The sequence below is a fragment of the Pongo abelii genome, chromosome 1 (genome assembly GCF_028885655.2).
Source record: "Pongo abelii isolate AG06213 chromosome 1, NHGRI_mPonAbe1-v2.0_pri, whole genome shotgun sequence".
NCBI classification, from domain to species: Eukaryota; Metazoa; Chordata; class Mammalia; order Primates; family Hominidae; genus Pongo; species Pongo abelii.
Genome location: NC_071985.2, coordinates 198539906 through 198566683, shown reverse-complemented (window position 1 = coordinate 198566683; position 26778 = coordinate 198539906). Strand labels below are relative to the sequence as shown.

Genomic DNA, 26778 nt, shown 5'->3' with positions numbered 1-26778 from the left:
GTAACAGGCCTAGCACAGTGCCTGCACATGTAAGAGCTCAGAAAGTTATTAGTAAATTAGTAAATTAATTTATAAAATTGTAATAAATCAATAACCATTAATTATTAAATAAGTCTCTTTTCTATCTTTGCCTGAGATATCTTTTCCCTCTAATTTATCTCGGCTGACAATGAAATGTGAAGGGTGTTTGAAAATTCAGATACTTGCAGCCATGGATAGAGGCTTTCACTGAACCAAGCCCTACAGTCCACTCCTGGCCCATTTGCTCTTACCTGGAAATCTGTCTAAAGCTGGGATGGGCAAACCATGGGCCAAATTTGGCCAGATGTCTGATTTTTTTCCATGCTTCTCCCCTTCCCCCAAGCTAATAATGTTTGTTTACATTTTTTATGATAAAAACATTTTTTAAAGAAGCTTGTGTGACATAGGAAAATTATGAAATTCATATTTCAGTGTTCACGAGTAAGTTTTATTTAAAAACAGCCACACTCATCTGCATATTGTCTATGGCTGCTTTTGCACTGCAACTGCAGAATTGAGTAGTTGTGACAGTATGGCCTGCAAAGCTGAAAATATTTACTATCTGGCTCTTTATTTAAAAAGTTTGCTAAGCCCTGGTATATTGGGCCAGAAAGGCCCCAAGGAGGGGTCTCAAACCCCCCTGCTGCTTCCATTTGTAGTTACCCAAGCTGCCTAGATCTATCTTTTTCCAGCTGGGCACGGTGGCTCAAACTTGTAATCCCAGCACTTTGGGAGGCCGAGGCAGGTGGATCACTTGAGGTCAGGAGATCGAGACCAGCCTGACCAATATGGTGAAACCCCGTCTCTACTAAAAAAATACAATAGACGGGCATGGTGGCACATGCCTGTAACCCCAGCTACTTGGAAGGCTGAGGCAGGAGAATTGTTTGAACCCAGGAGGCAGAGGTTCCAGTGAGCCGAGATCACGCCATTGCACTCCAGCCTGGGCAACAAGAGCAAAACTCCATCTCAATAAAAAAGATCTATCTTTTCCACCTACTCACAACCTTGCAGGGGTAAGTAGCCGGTTGGCTGGAAGACTGAAATGTTCCACTTGCTTCTAAAGGCCAAGCTGTTTCAACATCCAGGTTGTGCTGTTACATTATAAACTGGGCTTCTCATTACCTGCAGTCTTTGTCACTAATCCAAATTTAATGAAATAACTAAATTTTCTACCCTGGATTACAATTATACATAATTATTTATAACAATCATAATTATTAAATTCCTCAACAAAAAGGGAAAAATTATTAAAACATTTAATCACTGAAAACACAAATCCACATTAGGAAATTATCTTTTAGGTTACTTATACAAAACTTAACACAAGATTATTGACTTCACTGTTAAGCAATGTGCATATTGCTACTCTTTCTCCTTCACTAATTTTTCTATCCTTGGAATTAAAGATGTGACTGCAAGTCTTAGGGCAGGGCCAGAACCCAACAGATTTTTTTGTTTTGACTCAGTCAAAGCTGAAAAGGCAGCATCACATAAATAAACAGTTGAAAAGGGTAATAAAAATTGCATTGCCCTTTCATGGAGTTCTGGGTAACTTGTCTTTGCATTTATCCAAAACTGAGTTACAGACACTGATTTAAATAGTGATTGTAATCCTAAATCTGAAGATAGCTGTGTTAGCTTTTCTTCTTCGAAGTCGGTGAGATTATTATTTTGGTGATTCATAAAAGGGTGAATTATCCACAAATTTCCTGAACGCAAGTCTTGTTCTGGTGGAAAACAGTCACTGAACACTTGAGAAAGTCCTTCCAGGTGCTCAAAAATAATCCTTGTGATCTCTGTCATATTTAAGCCTGATGAATTTGAGAATTCAGAAAATGAAGGGAACATGTCATAATCATTCTCTTGTGTGCGCTTCAACCACATTTTTAACTTTCTCTTAAATACATCAATTTTATTACACAAATTGAAGAAAGTAGTCAAAGTTCCTTGGAGACTTAAATTTAATTCATTTATAAGTGAAAATATATCTGATAAGTAGGCCAGCTTTGCAACCCATTCCTCATCATGAAAATACTTGGCCAAATCTGAATGCTTTTGACTTAAAAATATTTCAATCTCATGTCGTAATTCAAATAATCTTTTTAACATTCTCCCTCTTGATATCCAACGTACTTCAGCATGAAGCGGTAAACTCACATGCTCAGATCCCATCTCTTCACACAAAATTGTTAACATACGTGAATTTAATGCATTGCTCTTTATAAAACTTAAAATTTGTGCTGACTGCAAAAGAATTTTATGTAAACATGGAGACAACTTTTCTGCCACTAAACGTTCACGGTGAATAAAACAATGTGTAAATGCCGCTGTATTCATGGCAACTTCTTGAATTTTTGCTTTTAAACCAGAATACCTGCCAGTCATGCTTGCAGCCCCATCGGTACAGAGACCAACACAATGTTTCCAATTCAGAGATTTGCTATCAATATATTTATTTATTAGTTCAAATATTTCAAAACCAGTTATTTGAGTAGGCATTTCAATGCAAAATAATAATTCTTCTTTTACATCACAACAATCATAATCAATGAAACGAATATAGCACAAAAGAAGTGTGATATTTGAGATTTCTGATGACTCATCTATCTGAAGGGCAAACCACTTTGACTCTCTGACCTTTTGAATCAGCTGGTCTTCAATGTCTGCAGATAGTTCATCAATCCTGTGTTGAATTGTAACATTAGAAAGTGGAATAGTTTTCATTTTGTCTCCAGCACTTGAACCCAAAACTTCTGAACACATTTCTACTAAATATGGTTTAATTAATTCTTCAGCAATGGAGAATGGCTTCTTGCTTGCAGCAGTTTGGAAAGCAATTAAATAAGAAGCTTTCACAAGTGACTTTTCAACTAGTAAACACTTTTTTAAAGAACTATTTTGACATTCCATTTCTAGAGATTTTTGTTCAAAAAAATCTACTGGTTTGTTTTCTAATTCTGAATGTTTTGTCTTCAAATGATGAGAAAGATTTGCTAGCTTCATGTTTTCACTGGATAAGATCTCTCCACAAATGACACACTGTGGCCTTGGTGAACTTTCTTTTGATCCAGGACAGATAATAAAACCAACTTTTAAATATTCTGTATCGTAAGTCTGGAAAAAACCTAATCTTTTTTTCTTTGAAGGTGGAGAATCAAGTTCTGCATCATTTTTTTCATTAGGCATAGGTAAATCTGAATGAAATATTTGAATCACTGTTATTTTCAAGAACAAATAAGCAATGTTCTTTATGTATCTCCCCACATATTTAAAATTCATATTTTGTTACTATTTCTATTTCTCAAAAGAATGCACTGGTAAAAGTTTAAGCACAAATCATAATACTTCCAATGATGCTGCTGAAAACTGAATTTCTCCTTTGCCCAAAGCTTGATCACTAGGTATAATAAAACTGTAGGATGTGGTACATGTACAAGTAATCCCAAGCACCCAATAGTTTATTGAAATTAGGGCTGAAGATCATGGTACACATCAAATTAACAATAAACTTTTTGGCTGAGCAGGGTGGCTCACACCTATAATCCCAGCGCTTTGGGATGCCAAGGTGGGTGGGTCACTTGAGCCCTGGAGTTAGAGACCAGCCTGGGCAACATGGTGAAACTCCATCTCTACATTAAAAAAAAAAAAGAAAAAAAATTGACTGGATGCAATGGCACACACCTATAGTCCCAGCTACTTGGGTAGCTAAAGCAAGAGCATTGCCTGAGCCCAGGAGGTTGAGACTGCAGAGAGCCATGATCACACCACTGCACTCTTGAGACTACGTCTCAAAAAAAAACAAAAAGAATAAATTTTTTATTGGTGAGTGACACTGGTGTCAAAAAATTTTTTTAAAGAAAAAGAAAAAAAAGGCCAGGCATGGGGCTCACACCTGTAATCCCAGCACTTTGGGAGGCCAAGGCGGGCAGATCACCTGAGGTCAGGAGTTTGAGACCAGCCAGGCCAACATGGTGAAACCCCGTCTCTACTAAAAACACAAAATTAGCCAGGCATGGTGGTACATGCCTATAATCCCAGCTACTTGAGAGGCTGAGGCAGGAGAATCGCTTGAACCCGGGAGGCGGAGGTTGCAATGTGCCGAGATCATGTCATTGCACTCCGGCCTGGGAGACGAGAGTGAAACTCCATCTCAAAAAAAAAGAAAGAAAAGGAAGAAAAAGAGAAAGAAAAATAATGTTTTACTTTCAAACAATCCAGAAAAAAAAGAAAACAAATATTGCAAAAAGTTAACATTTCATTAATCTACATGAAGAGTATACTAGTGTTGACTGTACTGTATATTCAACCTTTCTGAATTTTGATACTCAGTGTCAGTGAGGTTGTACAGAAATGGATCCTCCTCAACACTGCTGGTTGGAGCATACGTTGATGTAACTTTTCAGGAGGGCAATTTAGGCAACAGGTATCAAAAGCCTTAAGAATAGATGATAGGCCAGGCGCGGTGGCTCACGCTTGTAATCCCAGCACTTTGGGAGGCTGAGGCGGGCGGATCATGAGGTCAGGAGTTCAAGACCAGCGTGGCCAACACTGTGAAATCCCGTCTCTACTAAAAATACAAAAAAAAATTAGCTGGGCATGGTAATGGGTGCCTGTAATCCCAGCTACTCAGGAGGCTGAGGTAGGAGAATCGCTTGAACCTGGTAGGTGGAGGCTGCAGTGAGCCGAGATCGCGCCACTACACTCCAGCCTGGGCGACAGAGATAGACTCTGTCTCAAAAAAAAAAAAACGATGATAGTCTTTGAATCAATAATTCCACTGATTAGGATTTATCCTAAGGACATAATTAGGCAAGTGGACAAAGATCCATTAACATAGCTTAACCCAACATTGCTTATAATACAAATATCTAAATTTCCAATCTTACGGAGTTGGTTATGTTATATACACTGAAATCTATGTTAAGAATCTCATACCCAGGTAACAAATCTGCACATGTACCCCCTGAATAAAATAAAATAAGATAAAATAAAATAAAATAAACATAATAAAATAAAAATTGGAAAAAAAGAATCTCAATGTATATTTAAATTTATATTGTTGTGGAATAACGTTTCCAATGCAATGTCAAATGAAAAAGTAATTTCAATTGTTAGAAAACAATTCGAGATTTATTCTTTTAAAGGAGACGGAGTTTCACTCTTGTTGCCCAGGTTGGAGCACAATGGTGCAATCTCAGCTCACCGCAACCTCTACCTCCCAGGTTCAAGCGATTCTCCTTCCTCAGCCTCCTGAGTAGCTGGGATTACAGTCATGTGCCACCATGCCCAGCTAATTTTGTATTTTTAGTAGAGATGGGATTTCACCATGATGGTCAGGCTGGTCTCAAACTCCTGATCTCAGGTGATCCGCCCATGTTGGCTTGCCAAAGTGCTGGGATTATAGGCATGAGCCACCGCGTCCAACCAACAATTCAATATTTAATCTAGAACTCAAAACATAAGCGCACACACACACACAAACATACACACACACATACACACATATAGATGCCCACAGATCCTTTAGTACTCTCCATGTGTGAATGTGTATATAATATAAATTCAGGTACAAAGAATATATTGTTTTAATAGGAATATAAAATAAATTTCCTGAGGAAGGAAAACAGGATTCTGCTTGACTTCTACCAAAATAAAGGTACCCTACATAAAAACTTACTACTTGTTGACAGACTAAGCTTTTAAATATAGTGTATTCTATGAAGTAAAATTATTATTAAAAACAAAAATCAGGCCAGGGGTGGTGGCTCATGCCTGTAATCCCAGCACTTTGGGAGGCCGAGGCAGGCAGATCACCTGAGGTCAGGAGTTCAAAACCAGCCTGGTCAAAGTGAAGAAACCCCGTCTCTACTAAAAATACAAAAATTAGCCGGGCATGGTGGCAGGCACCTGTAATCCCAGCTGCTCAGGAAGCTGAGACAGGAGAATCGCTTGAACCCAGGAGGCAGAGGTTATAGGAAGCCAAGATTGCGCTATTGCACTCCAGCCTGGGCAACAAGAGTGAAACTCCATATCAAAAAAAAAAATAGTAATCAATGCTTTAGGCACAGTAGACTATTAAAGCAATTGAAAATCTAAGGGTAGTGGGATTAAAGGTAATACTTTACAACTTTTTCCAGTAAAGCTCAAACAATTTTCATGGTCACCAATACCTCAGATAAATTAATTGTACCGTTAGCAACTGACAACTGAATTCGCAGTATTTAAAAAAAAAACAGGTTAAATCATTAATGCTTTTAACTAAAACTGTGTATGTTAGTAATTATAATAGCTTGTTATGATAGCTGGTTATTAGTGTTAATAATTATGAAAGCAATAAATTAAGTATTCAAAGTATGTGATCCAAGAAAAGGAATGTTTTCACATTTAAGAATCTGTCAATTATTTTCTTTTCCTTTCTTAAAAAACAAAAATAAACAAGCCAGAAAACAAGCTTTGTACATGGGGAACGTACAAGGATACATACCTGTCTGACATTCTTTGTGCTGTGTATGTGGTTTGCAAGAAGTGGCCTTGGTCTGTGTGACGGGTTTGCATGATATGCCTTTGTTCTTTAAAAGCCTGGAAGGCTGGGAAGATTGGGAAGATGGAAATTTCATAGCATCTGCCTGTATACTTTCCTAGTTAAAAGCAAATTCAGAAACCAAAGAAAGATTTTTTTTAGTACCTTATCACTGACTGTAATTGCTATCAATTGAAAGTTCATATACATAAAGAGAAATATAATTCCTCTGAAAGAGTGGTTGCAATAAAAAAGTCACCTTGGAAAATACACATAGATTCCTACTTCTCCCAATCAGTATTAGTTTAATTTACTGATTTTAAAAAACATTTATAAATGTAAATATAAAAATATATTTATAAACTATAAATATAAAAATTATAAATATAATATATATTTTTAAAATAAGTATGATCAAAACAATGAAAACAATTGTTAATCTTGCTGATTAGGACAATTGGCTACTCAGAAAAATTAGATCCAACCTCAGACCATACACAAAAATATATTCCACATCAATTAAAGATCTCAGGAAAAAAAAAACAAAAAAAACTAAAGTCACTAGAGAACTTTCAAATAACCAGATCACTAAGTATTCTTTTTTTTTTTTTTGAGACGGAGTCTCACTCTGTCACCCAGGCTGGAGTACAGTGACACAATCTCGGCTCACTGCAACCTTCGTCTCCCAGGTTCAAGCAATTCTTGTGCCTCAGCCTCCTGAGTAGCTGGGACCACAGGCATACGCCACCACACCTGGCTAATTTTTTATATTTTTAGTAGAGACGGTGTTTCACCATGTTGGCCAGGCTGGTCTCAAACTCCTGACCTCGTGATCCGCCCACCTCAGCCTCCCAAAGTGCTGGGATTACAGGCATGAGCCACCACTCCCGGCTGGGATCACAAAGTATTCTTAAATAAAACACAAAAGAGTAAATCAAAGTAGAAAAGACTGATACATTTGACTACCTCAAAATTTAAAACTGCTCAGATGATCCAGGATAATCTCCCTATTTTAAGGTTAGCTGATTAGGAACCCTAATGCCACTTGCTACCTTAATTCACCTTTGCCATGTAATGTAACATATTCACAGATTCTGTGGACAAGGACATGGACATCTCTGGGGGGGCTACTATTCTGCCTATCATAATAAAGCTCTTAAAAAGTAAATTTTTTTTTTTTTTTTTTTTTTGAGACGGAGTCTCGCTCTGTCGCCCAGGCTGGAGTGCAGTGGCGTGATCTCAGCTCACTGCAACCTCTGCCTCCTGGGTTCACGCCATTCTCCTGCCTCAGCCTCCCGAGTAGCTGGGACTACAAGACCCGCCACCACGCCCGGCTAATTTTTTTTGCATTTTTAGTAGAGATGGGGTTTCACCGTGTTAGCCAGGATGGTCTCCTGACCTCGTGATCCGCCCGCCTTGGCCTCCCAAAGCGCTGGGACTACAGGCGTAAGCCACCGCGCCCGGCCAAAAAGTAAAGTTTTTTAATCCAAAAAAAAAAAAAAAACTTCTGTAAACAAAGGTCTTTATAAAACAAAGTTATAGGGCAAACAACAGAGTGGAGGAATGTACTTAAAACATGTGTATTCACTCAATATTTATTTCCTGAATGTTTACTACAAGCCAGGCACTGTTCTAAGCCCTGGAGATACAGCAGAAAACAAGACAAAGTTCTGCTCGTATGAGCCTTACATTCTAGAGGAAGACACAAAAAATAAACAAGTAAAACAAATAATATATAATTCTAGGTAGTGATAAGTGCGATGAAGAAAATAAAGCAGCGTACAGGAATGGAGAGTGATGGCATGGAGGAGGGGCAATTCTGAAGTAAACATCTGAGCAGAGACCTTTTGAATTATTCAAAAGAGTAAGCCATGCAAAGGTCTAAGGTCTGAAGAGTCCAGGCAGGCAGACTATAGGTGCAAAAACCCTGAAGTGGGAGAAAGCTTGGCATACTTTAGGAACATCAGCAAGAACAAGGCTGAAAGACAGTAAGCAAGGGGAGAATGATACATTTGGAGAGGTAGGCAGAAACTAAATTGTATAGGATCTGGAAGGTCTGAGTTAAAAACAAAATTAAGATTGTATTTTAAATGTGATGGGAAGCCACTGGAGGTTATATTTAAATTTAATTTAAACAAAAGTAATACATGAACTCAGTGCAAAATTCAAAATGTATAGAAGTATTGCGTTGGTACAAAAATAATTGTGGTTTCTGCAATTAAAGTAATATATACATGAATGACTGCCATCCACCCAGACTCAACCTTGAACACAACCACTGTTCCCAGTTTCTTATACAGTTGTTCCCCCTTATCTGCCAGGAATATGTTCCAAGACCCCCAGTGGTTGCCTGAAACCATGGATCATACTGAACCCTATATACACATGTATATATGTGTGTATATATACACATATATACATATAGATATATACACATATATACATATATATGTATACATATATCCATAATATATCATAATATGGATATATACATATCTATATGTATATATGTATACATATATGTATACGTATATACGTATATACATATACACACACACACACATATATGTATGTGTGTGTATATATATATATATAATTCCAGGTAGTGGTAAATGCTAAGTGCTCTCTCTATATATATATACATATGTATATATGTACATAGGGTTTGGTATGATTCATGGTTTCAGGCAACCACTATGTTGCCTGAAATATGTCTACAGGATTGTATACACATATACAATATATGTATATATGTTGTATATGTATATACATATATGTATATATGTTGCCTATATGTATATAGGGTTCTATATATACACACACACACTGTTTTTTTCTATACATATATACCTATGATAAAGTTTTATTTATAAATTAGGCATAATAAGAGGTTAACAGTAACTACTAAATAGAACAATTATAACAATATACTGTAATAAAAGTTATGTGAAGGTACTCTCTCTCGAAATATCTTAATGTGCTGTACTCATCCTTCTTCTTGTGACCTGATAACTGAGATGGCTACTGACTAGTGATGGGTAGTATACACAGTGTGGATATGCTAGACAGAGATGATTTACATCCCAGGCAGAATGGCATGAGATTTCATCGTGCTACTCAGAATGGCACACAATTTAAAACTTATGAATTGTTTATTTCTGGAATTTTCCATTTAATATTTTCAAGCCACAGATAAGTGGTACTACTATATATCCTTCTAGAGATGGTGTATGTAATTAAACAAAGTTGCTTCTGACTACAAAGTGTAGCCTATTATTACCAAGATTCAGAACCTTGCTCTTGTCACTTAGCAAACTATCTTGGAGGTCCATTTACATAACATTGTATAAAGCTGCCTAATAACAGCTTGTATAGTATTCCATTATTAAATGTACCATAAGTAATCTGAAGAATACCTGATGAACATATCTAGGATGTTATAAATATTTTACTATTATAAACAATGCTACAATGAGTATCTTTAGACATAAATTAATTCTACATGTGCTAGTTTATCTACAGAATAAAGTCTTAGAAGTGTTCTTGGTGGGTCCCAAATGTATAATTTCAATTCTGATGATACTGATAGACGTTATATCAAATTATGTGACCATTATCAATAGATGTGGGCCCTTCCCAGTATCCTAGTCAATAGAGTATTACCAAACATTTTGTTATTTCTCAATGAGTGAAAAATTATTTTACTTTAGTGTAGTTAGATATTTTTCACATGTAAGCATTATTTGTAGTCCCTCTTCTGTGAACTCTCTTCATATTCATTACCACTTTCCTTTATCTTTTGAAAAAAAAATTCTATGAATGTTTCTTTAACAGATGTGCCAAAAAATTCAAAGATTCACATAATACACAATGAAAAAATAATTTTCCCTTTTAAAATTCTCCCCTAGTCATTCAATTATCCTTAGAGGCAACCACTATTACCCATTTATTAGTTGTCTTCCAGGGATAGTCTATACATATACACAAGTGTGTGTGCGTGTGTGTGTGTGTGTGTGTGTGTAGCACAAATGGCACCATGTTACACAATTTTGTGTCTTTTTTCACTTACGATATTTGAGACTGCTCTATGTCTGTATATACTGAGCTGCCATATTCTTTTTTAACAACTGCATAATATTCCATTGTTATGGATATATACCTTGTTCAGTTTTAACTACAGCCTGAACAAGGCCACTGTGTATGCCTGCACAGCAACTCTACTTGCCAGGCCATATAAATAGGTGTGAAATTCAAAAAGGGTACATTTCAGACCCTGCCCATGTAGAGCTATTTTTTTCTAATTCACACAATAACTCAGAGTGAATGCACCATGGCCCTGACCACTGGTGAAACTTAAATTAGGTTGTTTTCAAGCTTCTGCTACTATAAACAATGCTATGATTAAAATCCTTGTACCTGCTTCATTTCATAAATGTACAAAATGTATCTGGAAGATAAATTTCTAAAAATGGAGTTCCTGGGTAAATGGAAGTTAAAATTTTAACAGGTTCTACTAAATTGCCCTCTGCAGCACTTTTATCAATTTACACTCCTATTGGCAATAAGAATACCTTAGCAATATTATCCATCATTTTTCTTTGCCAATCTGATTAAGCCATAGTTCTAACCAGCATTTCTCTCATTTTGAAGTTAAATATCTTTGCATATGTTACTTTTGCCCATTTTCCTACTGGCATTTAAAATGATTCATAGAAGCTCCTTGGGGATTTTTTTGTTTTTGTTTTGTTTTTTGAGACAGTCTCACTCCGTCACCCAGACTAGAGTGCAGTGGCGTGATCTCGGCTCACTGCAACCTCCGCCTCCTGGGATCAAGCAATTACTCGTGCCTTAGCCACCTGAGTAGCTGGGATTACAGGCATGTACCAACACATTCAGCTAATTTTTGTATTTTTAGTAGAGAGAGGGTTTTGCCATGTTGGCCAGGCTGGTCTTGAACTCCTGCCCTTAAGACATTTGCCCACCTCGGCCTCCCAAAGTGTTGGGATTACAGGCATGAGCCACCGCACCTGGCCCACAGAAGCTCTTTACATATTAAAAAACACTAGATTTTTGTAACATGAGTTGTATGTAACCTTTTCATTTTGTCATTTGTCTTTTGATTTTGAAATATGGTTGAATTTCCCCATTGATTCTTTTATGGCTTCTGGGTTTTGTGACATATTTAGAAAGACCTCTACACTGTTAAAATTTTTTCCTATATTTTTCTGAGTACATACTTACAATTTCTTAAGTCTTTCTCCATCTGAACTTTATTTTGGTCTAAATTGTGAGGTGCAAATCTATATTTTCTTCCATGTGTCTACTCAGTTGTCACAGCATTATTTATTAAATAATACATATTTTTCCTACTGATCTGAAATGCCACCTCTATCATTACTAAATTCCCATATATTAAATATATGTTTGGGCCAGGTGCTGTGGCTCATGCCTGTAATCCCAGCACTTTGGGAAGCCGAGGCAGGTGGATCACAAGGTCAGGAGTTCAAGACCAACCTGGCCAAGATGGTGAAACCCTGTCTCTACTAAAAATACAAAAATTAGCCAGGCATGGTGGCGCGTGCCTGTAATCCCAGCTACTTAGGAGGCTGAGGCAGAGAACTGCTTGAACCCAGGAGGCAGAGGTTGAAATGAGCTGAGATTGTGCCACTGCACTCCAGTCTGGGCGAGACTCCATCTCAAAAAAAAAAAAAAAATGTTTGTACCTATTTCTGGATTTCTTTTCTACTGGGTTGTCTGTCTATTTGTGCACCAGTACCAATTGTTTTAACTATGTAGCTTTATATCTGTAGTTTTCCTATAATTTCAATATGTGGAAACTAGCTCTTTGCCTCCTTTATTCTTTTCAGAATGTCATTGAAGGTTTTTGAGCAGAAGAATGACACGATCTGATTTGGGTTTTTTTAAAAGATCATTCTGATAACAGTGTAGAGAAAAAACTGCAAAGGACAAAAATGGAAGCAGGAAGACAGATAGGTCACTGCAATAATCCAAAAGAATGATGATGCTCAGACTAAGGAGGTGGTAATGGAAGTGGTAAGAAGTAGGGATCACTGAAGAGAAGTCTGGAGGGATAAAAGCGTTCTGTTTTAGATATATTATTTGAGATGGCTGTTAATCATCTAAGTGTAAATGTCAAGTTGGCAGCTGGATACAGGAATCTGGAGCTCAAAGGTCAGGGTAAGAGAAATAAATCTAAATAAATCTAGAAGGAATCAATCACCATCTAGGTGGTATTTAAAACCACAGGACTGGGCCAAGAGAAATGGCTCACACCTGTATCCTAGCATTTTGGGAGGCTGAGGAGGGAGGATGGCTTGAGTCCAGACGTTTGAGACCAGCCTGGGCAACATAGTGAGACCTCATCTCTACTAAAAATGTACAAAGTTAGCCAGACATAGTGGCACGCTGCTGTGGTCCCAACTACCAGAAGGCTGAGGTGGGAGGGTCTCTCAATCTCAGAAGGTGGAGGTTGCAGTGAGCTGAGATCATGCCACTGCACTCAAGACCCTGTCTCAATCAATCAGTAAATAAATGAAACCACAGGACTGCATGAGTTCACTAAAAGTAATGTAGACTGAGAAAAGGGCCAAGTATGATGTCCTGGAAGTTGAATGAAGAAAGTATTTCAAGAAAGGAGGAAAGTGACTGTGTTAAATACAGTAAATTGACTACCAGATTTGGCAATATAAAGACTGATAGCAATATTGACAAGAACAGTTTCAATGCAGTGGTGCAGACAAAAGCCTGACTGGAATGACCTAAGGAGAGATTACAGATAAGGAGGCAGAGGCGGTAAGAACAGGCTACCTTTAGAGGAGTTTTTCCATAAAGAGAGCAGAGCAAAGGGATAGTTGCTGGAGGGCCATGGTGTTAAACAAGGATTATTCTCAGATAAGATGTAGGACTGCATATTTTTGTGTTGATGAAAATAATGAGTTGAAAAGGGGGAAAATCCAGATTATAGAGAGACCACCTAAAAATCATTAAGAAAAAGATAATTCAACACAAAAATAGGGAAAAATTAAAAACAGGAAATTCAAAGAAAATTCAAATGACCAAAAAACAGAAATATAAGCAAACCTACTGGTAATCAGTGACACATAAAATAAGATAACAATAAGATATCACCAAACAGATTGGCAAAAAAAGTTTAAATTTGACAACATTAAATGATGGTGAGGCTGTAATATATGGGTACAGTCATAACTGTTGGTAGGGATAAAAGTTGGAACAGCCCTAAAAATGAAAATGCTCTTTGACCTAACAATTCTACTCTTCCATTTCTACACATCTACACACACAGAAGGAGACATATACAAGGATATTCACTGTAGCGGATATTTTTATTTCTTTATTTATTTAGAGACAGGGTCTCACTCTGTCACCCAGGTTGGAGTACAATGGTATGATCTCAGCTCACCGCAGCCTTGACCTACCTTCTAGGCTCAAGCAACCCTCCCACCTCAGCCTCCCAAGTAGCTGAGACTATAGGCATGCACCACCATACCCAGCTAATTTTGTGGTATTTTTTATAGAGATGAGGTTTCATCATGTTGCCCAGGCTGGTCTCAAACTCCTGGACTCAAGTGATCCTTGGCGTCCCAAAGTGCTGGGATTACAGGCGTGAGCCACCACACTTCGCCCCAGAGATTTTTTTCTTTTTTTTTTTTTGAGACAGGGTCTCTCTCACCCAAGCTGGAGTGCAGTGGTGCAATCAAGGCTCACTACAGCCTTGAACTCCTGGATTCAGGTGATTCTCCCATCTTAGCCTCCCAAGTAGCTAGGACTAGAGGCACTTGCCACCACCTAGCTAATTTTTTGTATTTTCAGTAGAGATGGGGTTTTGCCATGTTGTCTAGGCTGGTCTCAAACTCCTGAGCTCAAGAAATCTGCCTACCTTGGCCTCCCAAAGTGCTGGGATTACATACGTGAGCCACTGCGCCTAGCTGCAAAGATTTTTAATAGCAAAAACCTGGAAACGATCTAATGTTCATCAATAGGACAATGGATAAATAAAATGTGGTACCTACAGGCAAAATATTACTATAATCAACAGGAATGTACCAAACCTACTCAGTATCAACATGGATAGATAATTTTTAAAACAATATTAAATATTTTCCATTTAATATTAAATATTAAAGATTGTCTAAAAGAACACACGCTAAACTCATAATAGCAGTTGCTTCCAGGGATGTAAAAGGGAGACTAACTGGTAGTAGTGATTAATGTTTCAAAAAAGAAGAAAAAGGTAGGGGAAAGAAACTGAGCAAATAAACCAAATCTAACAATGGTTAATTCTGGATGGTGGGAATATCATAGAGCAGGGGTTGCCAAACTATGGCCTGTGCACCACGTCCAGCCCACCATCTTTTTTTGTAAATAAAATTTTACTGGAACACAGCCACACTCACTCTTTCCTGTATTATTTATGGCAGCTTTTCACTACAATGGCAGAGGTGACAGAGTCTACAGTTGCAACCATAGAGCCTGCAAAGTCTAAAATATTTACTATCTAGACTTTTATAGAAAAAGTTTGCTGAGTTTTACAGATTTTCCTCTTTGTAATTTTCTGTATTTTTCACCTTTCCCAAAAATTTAAAATCATTTAAGTAACTTGAGGGAGATTCACAACAAAGTTCTCAGAGAAACCAAGAAAAGATTCTAAAACTGTCAAGTTTTTTTTTTTCATATTGTAAGAGCACTACATTATTTATTATTATACTTTTTATAGACTAAAGTAAAAATATTAATTAAAACTATTCTGTAACATAGTTTAAATGACTGGTGAATTATAGAAATACTCCACATAGGGAAAACATATATAGGGCAGCTACATGAAATATGAGGTATATGTTCCTAAAAAACTAAATAATTCAAAACTAACATAATTCAAGACTAATTATCTCATATATACAGAGGAAAGAAGCATTCTCAGAGTCCATAAATCTATAACTAATATAGAATGTTTTTATGAATACATGTTAATACTTACTAATATATAATAATACATTAATACCTTGATTATACAATTGTGTGGTTAATAATTAATGTACAACACAGTGATTTATTATGTAATTTAAAAATATAATTTAACGCACAATACATAATATTCAAATAAATACCAAGTTAACTTAATGACAGTTAATTATCTAATGTGGTATACTGCTTGAAAATAATTAAGGAGAAATTACTATCATCTTGCAATAACACAAATAATGAGAGAGTTACGAGACACTAAATTAGGACAAGCTACCTCTCCACATTACAGTGAAGGCTGGTCTGATTCCTTGGAAGACTTTTGCTAAAGAATGACTCTAATGTGGTTTGAGAGTTTTTTCTTTCTTTTTTTTATCACTGAGGATTTCTTGGTATGCAGACACATTTTTCATCTTTAGACTTGCCACCACGAACAGCAATCCACATTTAGATCACCTTCAAAAATAGTAATTGCTGCTAAAATATGGTCGAAAGCCTATGGCAGTCACTTTACTGTTAGTTGTGCCCAAGGCCCGGATTGACTGCTAGGACCCTCTTCCAGTTGCTTTTGTTTTTCTAATTCTAGCAAGACTTCCTTTATTAATCCATGGGGGACAACCCAAGCAAATATTCAATATCCTCTTCAGGAACTCTGTGCAAATCTACCTTCTGTTCTACTTACACAGATTCCTTATTAGCAGATGTTATGTTGTCCAAGTTAAAGCCTCTTTAAATTATGGTAAAGCTGAAATGTTTTGATAGCTTTGGAGTTAGAAGATATAGCTTGCCAGATCATTTTTATATTCCTAAAACCTTGGTGGGCTTTAAAATTGGAGAACCAGCCATGACTTGTAGTAAACCTTTTGTCTCACTGTCACCTCTTTTCAAATCAAAATCAAAATACTGATGCCTTAGCATAGATGATAGATTGACCTCAGGGGTGCATTATGGCAGCATTGATCTTGCAACTACTGTTAACAGAATTTTTTCCATTTATTCCATTATCATTGCCTGGTTATAATTTTTGTGAACTAAGAGGCATACCTGCTTTAATACTGCTTTCAGTTTTTTGAGCACTACTGCTAATATTCTGCAGGGTACACTCTCCTAAATTAATAGCATGAGATATCACAGCAGTGGTTTGGTTATCTTCATAGATTTTTTTATCACATCTAACTTTTGTTCTAAAGTTATTAAATTTGGAGCACATTTTTTAGCACTAGCACCACCACTTAATATAACACTTAAATGGCATTGTTCTACGATATGAAAAAGAGTTTTAATTATATCAAGAGCAAATGTTAGGACAGCAGCACAAGCTGGGCGCCATCGGCTCATGCCTGTAATCACAACAGCTTGGGAAGTTAAGGCGGGAGGATCACTTGAGGCTAGGAGTTTGAGACTAGCCTGGGCAACATAGCAAGACTGAGACCCTATCTCAACAAAAGAAAAAAACAAAATAAGCTGTGTGTGGTGGCAGACACCTGTGGTCCTAGCTCCTCAGGAGGCTGAGGTAGGGGATTGCTTGAGCCCAGGATTTCGAGGTTGCAGTGAGCTATGATCACGCCACCGCACTCCAGCCTGGGCAACAGAGCAAGACCCTGTCTCAAAAAAAAAAAAAAAAAAAAAGCATAGCAGTCATCAAAAACATTAACCCAGGACCTGATACAGTATCATGTGATACTAATAAAGGATGATGGGAATTTTGTTTTCCTGCTAAAGTGATGCTGATACAGGGTAACAATGCCATAATTTGCAATCAGCCTGCCAGACTTGAAAGTATGCATTTCTTGAACATTTCTTTTAATTTTGAGAAGTCTCACGATATTTCAAATTTGAGACATAAAGTGAAAGTCTAAATATATTTTTACTTTGCACTATTTTCAGTCTCACATAATTCAAAGTTGCATAAAACAGGACTACACTGAACTTTCAAAACTTAAAGGAAAATACTTGAATATAGTAAAAGAGAAAAATAATGTAGTTTTGTTATTTCCAACCAGGTGGAATTAACAAGAATTTAAATAAATTAAAGAACCTGAATACAAATAATAAAATAAATCAAGAATGCATTCTTACTAATGATCTAAGATTAAACTGTAAGATTCAAAACAAAAGCGCACAATCTATTACTCCACTTTTTTAAAGACTAAGCTTGCCACTATGAACAGCAATCCACATTTACATCATCTTCAAAAACAGTAATTGCTGCTGAAATATGGTCAAAAGCCTATGCCAGTCACTTTACTGTTTAGTTGTGCCCAAGACCTAGATTAATGACTAGGACCCTCTTCCAGCAAAAAGAAAAGTATTCAGATATATTAGAATGCCATATCCAAAGTGAAAATAAGCCCAAGTGGCATTATCAAGAAAAGTATTAACAATTAAACTCACATCTTGAATGATCTTTGCTGCCTCTTTAGTAACTGCACCTGTTGTAAATTAAAACAAACATTATTATCCTTAGAATATACAGAAGTAAACACTGAAATCAAGAAGTTACTTTCCTCCCATTAAGCTGGGCTAGAGTCTAAACCAGAGTTTCTCAGAAAAATGGTACAAGGAAACTGCATCAGTATCACCCAGGGTGCTTAATAACGGTAAGGATTCCTGGGCCCCAACCCCATCCAACTGTATTAGAATCTCTGGCAGTAAAGGAGTAGGTATATTAAAATCATTTGGGCTCCTAAAAAAATATCACTTCCCAGGGAGTATCTCTGAGCCTTCTATGGCTCAAGAGCCTGCCTGATTAAAAAACAAAAAAAACAAATTAGTCCAGTGTGGTGGCGTGTAATCCCAGCACTTTGGGAGGCCAAGGCGGGAGGCCAGGAGTTCTAGACCAGCCTGGCCAACATGGTGAAACCCCATCTCTACCAAAAATATAAAATTAGCTGGGTGTGGTGGCAGGCACTTGTAAACCCAGCTATTCAAGAGGCTGAGACAGAAGAATCGCTTGAACTCGGGAGGCGGAGGTTGCAGTGAGCCCAGATTGCACCACTGCACTCCAGCCTGGGTGACACAGTGAGACTCCGTCTCAAAAAAAAAATTAAAAATTGAAAAAACAAAAATAAAAACACTTCCTTTCCCATCCACACCACCTTGCTTGCTACCCACTTCCCTGAGGCGGGGGTGGGGAGGCGGTGGGAGGGGGTGCATGTTCCCCTACATCACGTAAAGAAAGATATTACCAGTAAGAACTACTGGCCAGGCACAGTAGCTCACACCTGTAATCCCAGCACTTTGGCAGGCCGAGGCAGGTGGATCACCTGAGGTCAGGAGTTTGAGATCACCCTAGCCAACATGGTGAAATCCCGTCTCTACTAAAAATACCAAAATTAGCTGGGCGTGGTGGCAGGCACCTGTAATCCCAGCTACTCGGGAGGCTGAGGCAGGAGAATTGCTTGAACCCAGGAGGCGGTGGTTGTAGTGAGCTGAGATCACACCAGTGCACTCCAGCCTGGCCAACAAGAGTGAAACTCTGTCTCAAAAAAAAGAGAACTACTTAGGCTAGACAACATTCACTTCTATGGCTTAGCCAAATGCCATTATATCAAGTCATACCTTTTAAAACACTGTTAGTGTTCCCTGTAGATAAGGTAGCAGGTATTTTTGCCAATGACACCACATTGGTTATAACTGGTGTTGTATCTGTCCTTGCAGAAGGGAGCTCTGTCACAGCAGTTTTCGCTTTAGAAATATTTACTGATTAAAATAAAAAGTTAAGATCTGGAATAAGCAAAAGGGTCTCTCTCTCATACACACTCAAACTCACACACAAAACCCTGTTTAGTAACTAGGTTTTCAAGAAGCAATATAAATATCTGATTCTGTATCATGTTAGGTTGGGTGACTCTGGTCAGATTAGTGTTCATTACGACTTAAAGAGAGTCCAATTCTATAAAGTTATAAACCTCAAATGACATTTAACAGGTAAAAATACAGGTGTTGGATACAGTGGCACCAGCCTGTAATCTCAGCTACTTGGGAGGCTGAAACGGGGGATCACTTGAGCCCAGGAGTTCAAGACCAACCTGGGCAACATAGCAAAACCTAGTCTAAAAAAAAAAAAAAAAAAAAAAAAAAGACAGGTATTAGCTTCAGGATTCACTGGACTGTTCTATCAGTGACTATTAAAACTCCTAGACCTAAGCATGCATCAAATGAAAACTTAACATGACAATTTTTATAAATAAGTTAATGAGGGAGCTGTCCAACCCCATAACACTGGTTTTCTTAACCCATATTATAAAATGAATATTCTACTACCAGCCTGACTGGTTCTGGGAATGGAGGGCTAACACGAAAGATTAGCACAAGGCATTTATGATTAAGGTAATCATTAATAAGACTGCAAAGGTAGGCAATGGCCAGACTGCAAAAAGCCAAAGCTCTGTCAATCAGGTAGCACTCCAGGCTTTGATCAGAGAACATAATAGCAAGTGGCTTTTTTTTCTGAGAGAGAGAATATTGTTCTGTTGCCCAGGCTGGAGTGCCATGGCATGATCTCGGCTCACTGTAACCTCCGTCTCTCGGGTTCTAGTAACTCTCGTGCCTCAGCCTCCTGAGTAGCTGAGCTTACAGGCACACACCACCACACCTGGCTAATTTTTGTATTTTTAGTAGAGACGGAGTTTCACCATGTTTACCAGTCTGGTCTCGAACTCCTGGCCTCAAGTAATTTGCCCATCTCAGCCTTCCAAAGTGCTGGGATTACAGGTACGAGCTACCGCGCCCAGCTACCAAATGTTTTTAATCTAATACTGAGAAAGAAATATTTAGGAGAGCTACTTTATGAATATATCATAAATCTATCTACTCACCTGGATATTCTGACCACATTAGCTGTCCTACTTGCAAAATTATTTTATTCTTAGCTAGGATAAACTTTGCTACCCACGAAGAACTGTTCTATTTTATATTTTCTGAGATAATTAATGTGCTGTTCTTTTCTCCTTGCCTATAAGCAAGTTCTGAATCAAATTTTACACTAGTCACAGCAACTATATTAACTATACTCTCCCTTTGTTTGCCCTGATTTTCTGTTTTTATTTCTGGTTTATTAACTAAATAGTATATATCCCTAGTTTAAGTTATTTATGTACAGATACACTCAATCAAAAGCAATCAAATCTAAGTTTCCTATAAAAATTAGTGCATATACATTATTGGCCTTTTGGTGTGCCTGACTATCAGAGCAAAAAGTATTAGAATTACTTTTCCCTCAAGGGGAAATCTTAAAGACTTCTTAAAGAAAAATTTAAGGAAATTCAGGCTATTTGAATCCAATGAAATTTTGTTTTTATTATATTATTTATAACTGTATGTGCTGATAGTGTCCTAGCACTGACATAAAAATCCCATTAGCTAAGTTTAATTTTACCTTTATTTTGTGGAAGAGAGTCATTCATAATTTGCTGATGACAAAACTCCAAGACACAAAATAGGTTACAGAAATGTTTAATGTTGCCTCGCCACTTTATGGACTCGCTTAGTTTACCCTGTCGTTTACAACCATCACACTTGGCCATCTGAGAAAGAAATGTTAGACAAGATGGGCTTAAAACTATAAAATAATGAAAAGATAACATTAATCATAAAAAGAGGCACTACAAAAACAGATATATGAGTCAGTTGAGACTACAAAATGTAAGGTTCTTACCTTAAAATACTGATTTTATTTAATTATTTGTTTTATATAGATGCCCTAAATCAAGATAATATAAAAATTGTGGCCGGGCACAGTAATTGTGGGATCACGCCTGTAATCCCAGCATTTTAGGAGGCCAAGGTGGGCGGATCATGAGGTCAGGAGTTCAAGACCAGCCTGACCAACATGGTGAAACCCTGTATCTACTAAAGTACAAAAATTAGCCAGGTGTGGTGGCACACGCCTGTAATCCCAGCTACTCAGAAGGCTGAGGTAAGAGAATCGCTTGAACCCGGGAGGCAGAGGTTGCAGTGAGCCGAGATCACGTCACTGCACTCCAGCCTGCGCGACAGAGTAAGACTCTGTCTCAACAACAACAAAAAAAATGCTCTTCTGTTTTCAAAATTACCAGTAAGGGAATCTATCTAAAGATAGGTTCATAACTGGGGGTGGTGGTGCGCACCTCTCCTGGTTACTCAGGAGGCTGAGGCAGGAGAATCACTTGAACCCAGGAGGCGGAGGCTACAGGGAGCCAACATCGCCCACTGATCACGCCACTGCACACCAGCCTGAGCAACAGAACAAGATTCTGTCTGGCTGGGGGATGGGGGGTGGGCAGGTGGGATGGGGGAAGAAAAGATACACAATGAAAAAAATAAGTAAAAAAAAAAAAGATAGGTTCAACTTTTAAAAAATTAAGAAGCAGCTTACAGTAGTTGATATAATATGGACTTTGGAGTCATAAAGATTTTGATTCATTCAGCAAATATTTAATTAGACATCCTTTGTCTTAAGCACTGTGATTGGCCCTAATTATATAATCATGAAAAATATATTACCCTCCCCCGACAATAAAATTCTATTTTGGGGGTGAGGTAGAAAAACAGTGATTTCACCAGAGTGTTATAGATGCTGTCTTGCTGTCACCTACCAGCTTCCTCAAGAGCATATTACTTAACTTCCCTGGACCTCTCTCCTTTTCCTTATTTATAAAATGGCAGTAATATACTTACCTCTTTGGACTATGGTAAGGATTAAATGAAATGACACTTACAGAGCACCAGACATGTATTAGTGGTTCAATTAACTGCAGCTACCATTGTCAGCCTTTCAAAAAGTTAATCTTTTTAAAAATGAGGTAGGAATGGTTGCCAGCTATTGTCCTTTGACCTATGAAGTGAGACAAGGTCTAACTTCAAATTCCTCAGAGTAACCTGAATGAGAGAGCCACTTCAGGCAACATTATGTGAAGTTCTAACCCGAAAGAAGTCAAATAAGGGCAATATGCCTCATAAGAAGGCAAAAATAAAAGGAACATATCCAACCAACAACAAAGTCTGCAGAAATCCTATACTCTTTTTATCCCGAAGATTTCATGTTTATATTCAATTGAATTTTTCTATTATACCCCATAACTTATTTTATCCAGTGCTAAACACCAAATTTTTCTTCACATAATTTGAATACATTTTAAATAAAAACAATTTGCACTGATTTCAGAAAGCCAAAAAAAGTATATTATCACATTCACCTGATAAAACAGAACTGTAAATTTGGACATACAATCTTCACAACAAAACTCTTCTAACTTGCCCTCCAATCGATTTTCTACCAAATTTGGGGATGTCTGTGAACAGTAGCTGCACATCTTACAGTAGTTTCCCCATCGTTCTCCAAAGTCACGGGCAGAGAGGAATTTGCAAACTGAGGATCAGAGGGATGAAAGGAAGAAAAATCAAATTTACATTAACTGAGGAGGTATAATAAGTTTCTGTGGTCTTAGATATAAAACTTTAAGCTAATTTCGAATACACAATTATTTGCCTCTAGATTACAGGACAGTCTCTATATTCACAAACCAAACTTATACCACCTTTTATTTTATTTTATTTTTTGAGACAGAGTCTCGCTCGTTTTGCCCAGGCTGAAGTGCAGTGGCACGATCTCAGCTCACTGCAACCTCTGCCTCCCAAGTTCAAACGATTCTCCTGCCTCAGCCACCCGAGTAGAGTAGCTGGGATTACAGGCACCTGCCACCACACCCAGCTAATTTTTGTATTTTTAGTAGAGATGGCATTTTGCCATGTTGGCCAGGCTGGTCTCAAACTCCTGACCTCAGGTGATCTGGCTCGCCTTGGCCTCCCAAAGTGCTGGGATTACAGGCGTGAGCCACTGCGCCCTGCCACCACCTTTTAAATATACTCTAAATATTAGGCCATTTATATTCAGAAACATTAGAGGTATAAAAGTTTTTTAAGCCAAGAAGCAGCAACTGTTTAAGTTCCTCTTTACAAATGAGTGCAAGAACAAAAAGATCTCTGATGTCATAGCAAAACTTATGAAGAGATTTTCTTTATTAATACCACTGATGTAATCATTTTTACAGTTTTTTATTGCAATCACTACAACATTTAAAAAGACTGACTTTCAGCCAGGCACGGTCGCTCATGCCTATAATCCCAGCACTTTGGGAGGCCGAGGCAGGAGTATCACCTGAGCTCAGGAGTTCAAGACCAGCCTGGGAAACATGGTGAAACCCCCCCGTCTCTACAAAAAATAAAAAAAATTAGCCAGGCATGGTGGCACGCTCCTGTAGCTTCAGCTACTTGGGAGGCTGAAGTGGGAGGATCCCTTAAACTGGGGAGGCAGAGACTGCAATAAGCCAAGATCATGCCACCACACTCCAGCCTGAGTGACAGGGCAAGACCTCGTCTCAAAAAAATAAACAAAAATAATAAATAAAAAGGTTGACTTTAAAGTGAATTAACTATAAACACAATTCAAAAAAACTTTTTTTTTTTTTGAGACAGAGTTTCGCTCATCGCCCAGGCTGGAGTGCAATGGCGTGATCTCAGATCACTGCAATCTCTGCCTCCAAGGTTCATGCAATTCTCCTGCCTCAGGCTCCCAAGTAGCTGGGATTACAGGCGTGTGCCACCATGCCCGGCTAATTTTGTATAGGGACGGTGTTTTTTAACAGAGATGGGGTTTCACCATGTTGGTCAGGCTGGTCTTGAACTCCCAACCTCAAGTGATCCACCCACCTCGGCCTCCCAAAGTGCTGGGATTACAGGCGTGAGCCGCCATGCCCGGCCTCCAAAATACTTCTAATTACACCTCATAAGACAAAAAGAATGTGAAAACTAATCGTGGCTTAACTGCCCAAGTCGTCATGAATTATAACAACCCATGCTCTGTGGATAAAACAACTTTGTCTTTACCTTCACTACAGAATGGCTTATCCACCCCTGAGAATCGCACAGTCTCCTTTATAATTTTCTGCAGTTTACAGTAGTCACACATTGCCACAACTTTATTTTTCTTCTTGTATTCATCAGAGCAATTCTTGCCACAAAACAGAAACATTTTACCCTGCAGAGAAAAAACAGTCATTAAGAGCCAACTAAACAGTTGCTTTATCTTTAAGAAGTCCTTTTCATGTCAAAGCAAATTGAGTGATCAAAATTGAAAACACGAAAGTGTTTCTACTGGATGAGTTTATATACAATCCCTTTCATGATCTCTCTTTACCTTGTAGAAAAGAAGTTCTGGTTTTGTGGCAAACAGATGGTTACAGTGCTGACACTTGAGTTTAACAACTGTATGGGTTAAAGCAACTTGCTGGGATTTTTCAGCAAGAGGTTGGAGGCTGGCTGCAGCAGAGCCACGGATGGAGCTGGGGGAAACGGCAGAGGTGTTACCTCCTCCTATTGACACTGCTGACCTGGAGGAGGGCGGGCTTACAACCACTTGGCCCTGAGACAGGGGCACCGCCGAAGAGTTTGTTCCTTTTGGCTTGCTAAATACATTCTGAATGAAAACAAATAAGGTAAAGATTTTATCAACTGAGAAATAAGATAACTTGGTACTTTTCATTTCCTCATTTTAATAAATCAAGTCCCCCACAAACATTTTTTAAAATTTTCTATCTCACAGAAAGAGTTTAAATGGCATACTTCCAGAATAAAAGGACTGAGAAATACAACATTAAAAGGTCAAGAAGTGGAATTCAGGCTTTCCTGACAAAGACCTCCAGTATATGCCTCTAATAAATTAGAGCAGGCCTCTCCTTCCCCCTAAAACCTCCCCCTACCTGCATTCCCATCATCAACCAGCTTCTGATGGCTATTAAGACACAATAGCCACCAGCAGTCTCTTTCTCCCTAATGCCAGGGATACTGCATCAGGCATGTTCCTACCCCGGAGATTACTAAACTCTACTCTTTGTGTGTGTATTGCAGAGAGGGAGGAGAAAATGGGACAAGTGGATGCTTACAATTCTATGCCAGGAGTCACTACGTTTCTGACACAGGATGACAGGAAGGGGTATGTGAATCCCATCAGGCTACTGTTCTTCACCATACCACCTACCCAAACCACAATCCTAGCTTCCATCTTTTTGAAGGGGAGAGACCCAAGGGAGAAAGTGGAAGGGAATGACAGTTTAGGCTAGGATCCTAAATAAAGAAGAAACTGCTGAGACCCAATATCTGGGTTCAGATATTTTGTAGAAATGACCTGGTTGGGACCCTGGATGAAACAAATTTTTTTCTTTTTAATTCAAATTTAAACTTTCATAAGAACAGGCCTTCAGCAGTTAACACTGTGCCACAGATCGATGCCTAAGAGAACCACATGCATGATGTGCTACCTTAGATCATACCTGGAAAGCGACCACGCAACTGGAGCTGCAGAAGCTGTATATAGTTCCATTTGACATGGCTAGGTGATACTGAGGGATTGCTGAGGTTTTACAACTATGACATGAAACCTGGACACCTTGGTGACAAAAAATTAAAAACAATGATTAAGTTATACCAATGAACAAACAATACAAAAATGTATTGGGAGAATGAAAAAATTAAATAATCAACAATATACCAAAAAAATCAAGGAACTTTACAAAAATCTGAAATCTAACTACAACTAACCTCTATTAAGTCCCACTTACACAAAAACTAACTTGGAAATTTTAAGTGTTTTTTCTTTCTTCTCACATATGAAATTATAAAATACTGTATATATTGCAACCAAGAAAATCAGGGAAAAACTATTTTCACATAAAAGTCAGTTATGTAAAAGTCAATCTTGGGTTTTTATTTAACTAAATAGATAAATTTAGCTTGTAACAAAATCAGAGAAAAGCAGTTACATTTTTCTTCAATAGTTATTAAATCTATAAATTTATCAAATTTAAACATTACCTGAAGAAGTAACAGTCTTAACTCTGTAAGCAGATAAGCAATTAATAGAGCAGAAAAGCTCTGTTTTTCCTGAATCATTTGTAGTCTCAATCATTTCAGCTGAGGGCCTCAATGACTTCCCCAGGGCATATGGAGGAATTTGGGCAGAATTCTATTAAAATAAAATAACATTAGATACCTAGTACAAGCATACATATTTACATATTGTTCAAAAAAGTAAAAAGAAAAGCTACCTACAACCACGGCCCTTGGTTGAAATATTTGAACATGATGATGAAACCACACTATTGGGAGGTGGGAAAATAAGTTCTTCCAGACGATAATAAAATAGAAACTGAAGAAAATTAGTAACTACGCAGATAGAGATCTTAGCAAACAAAACA

The 26778-nt window shown here is 37.8% G+C and overlaps 1 protein-coding gene across 13 annotated transcripts in view; it reads right to left on the bottom strand.

Moving 5' to 3' along the window:
• Positions 1 to 447: 447 nt before the first annotated feature.
• ZMYM6 (zinc finger MYM-type containing 6) overlaps positions 448 to 26778 on the bottom strand; it is a 46426-nt gene continuing 20095 nt past the window's right edge. For 3 of the 13 annotated variants that reach the window (XM_054526177.2, XM_063714056.1, XM_063714082.1), the window contains exons 7-16: positions 26396 to 26546; positions 25855 to 25970; positions 24723 to 25001; positions 24413 to 24563; positions 22723 to 22895; positions 20925 to 21072; positions 19106 to 19246; positions 17939 to 17976; positions 6509 to 6662; positions 2461 to 4591 (exon numbers count right to left, since the gene is read on the bottom strand). In XM_054526177.2, coding sequence (XP_054382152.1) covers positions 4536 to 4591; positions 6509 to 6662; positions 17939 to 17976; positions 19106 to 19246; positions 20925 to 21072; positions 22723 to 22895; positions 24413 to 24563; positions 24723 to 25001; positions 25855 to 25970; positions 26396 to 26546 — 1407 coding nt within the window. In that variant the 3' untranslated portion in view covers positions 2461 to 4535. 13 annotated transcript variants of the gene reach the window in all.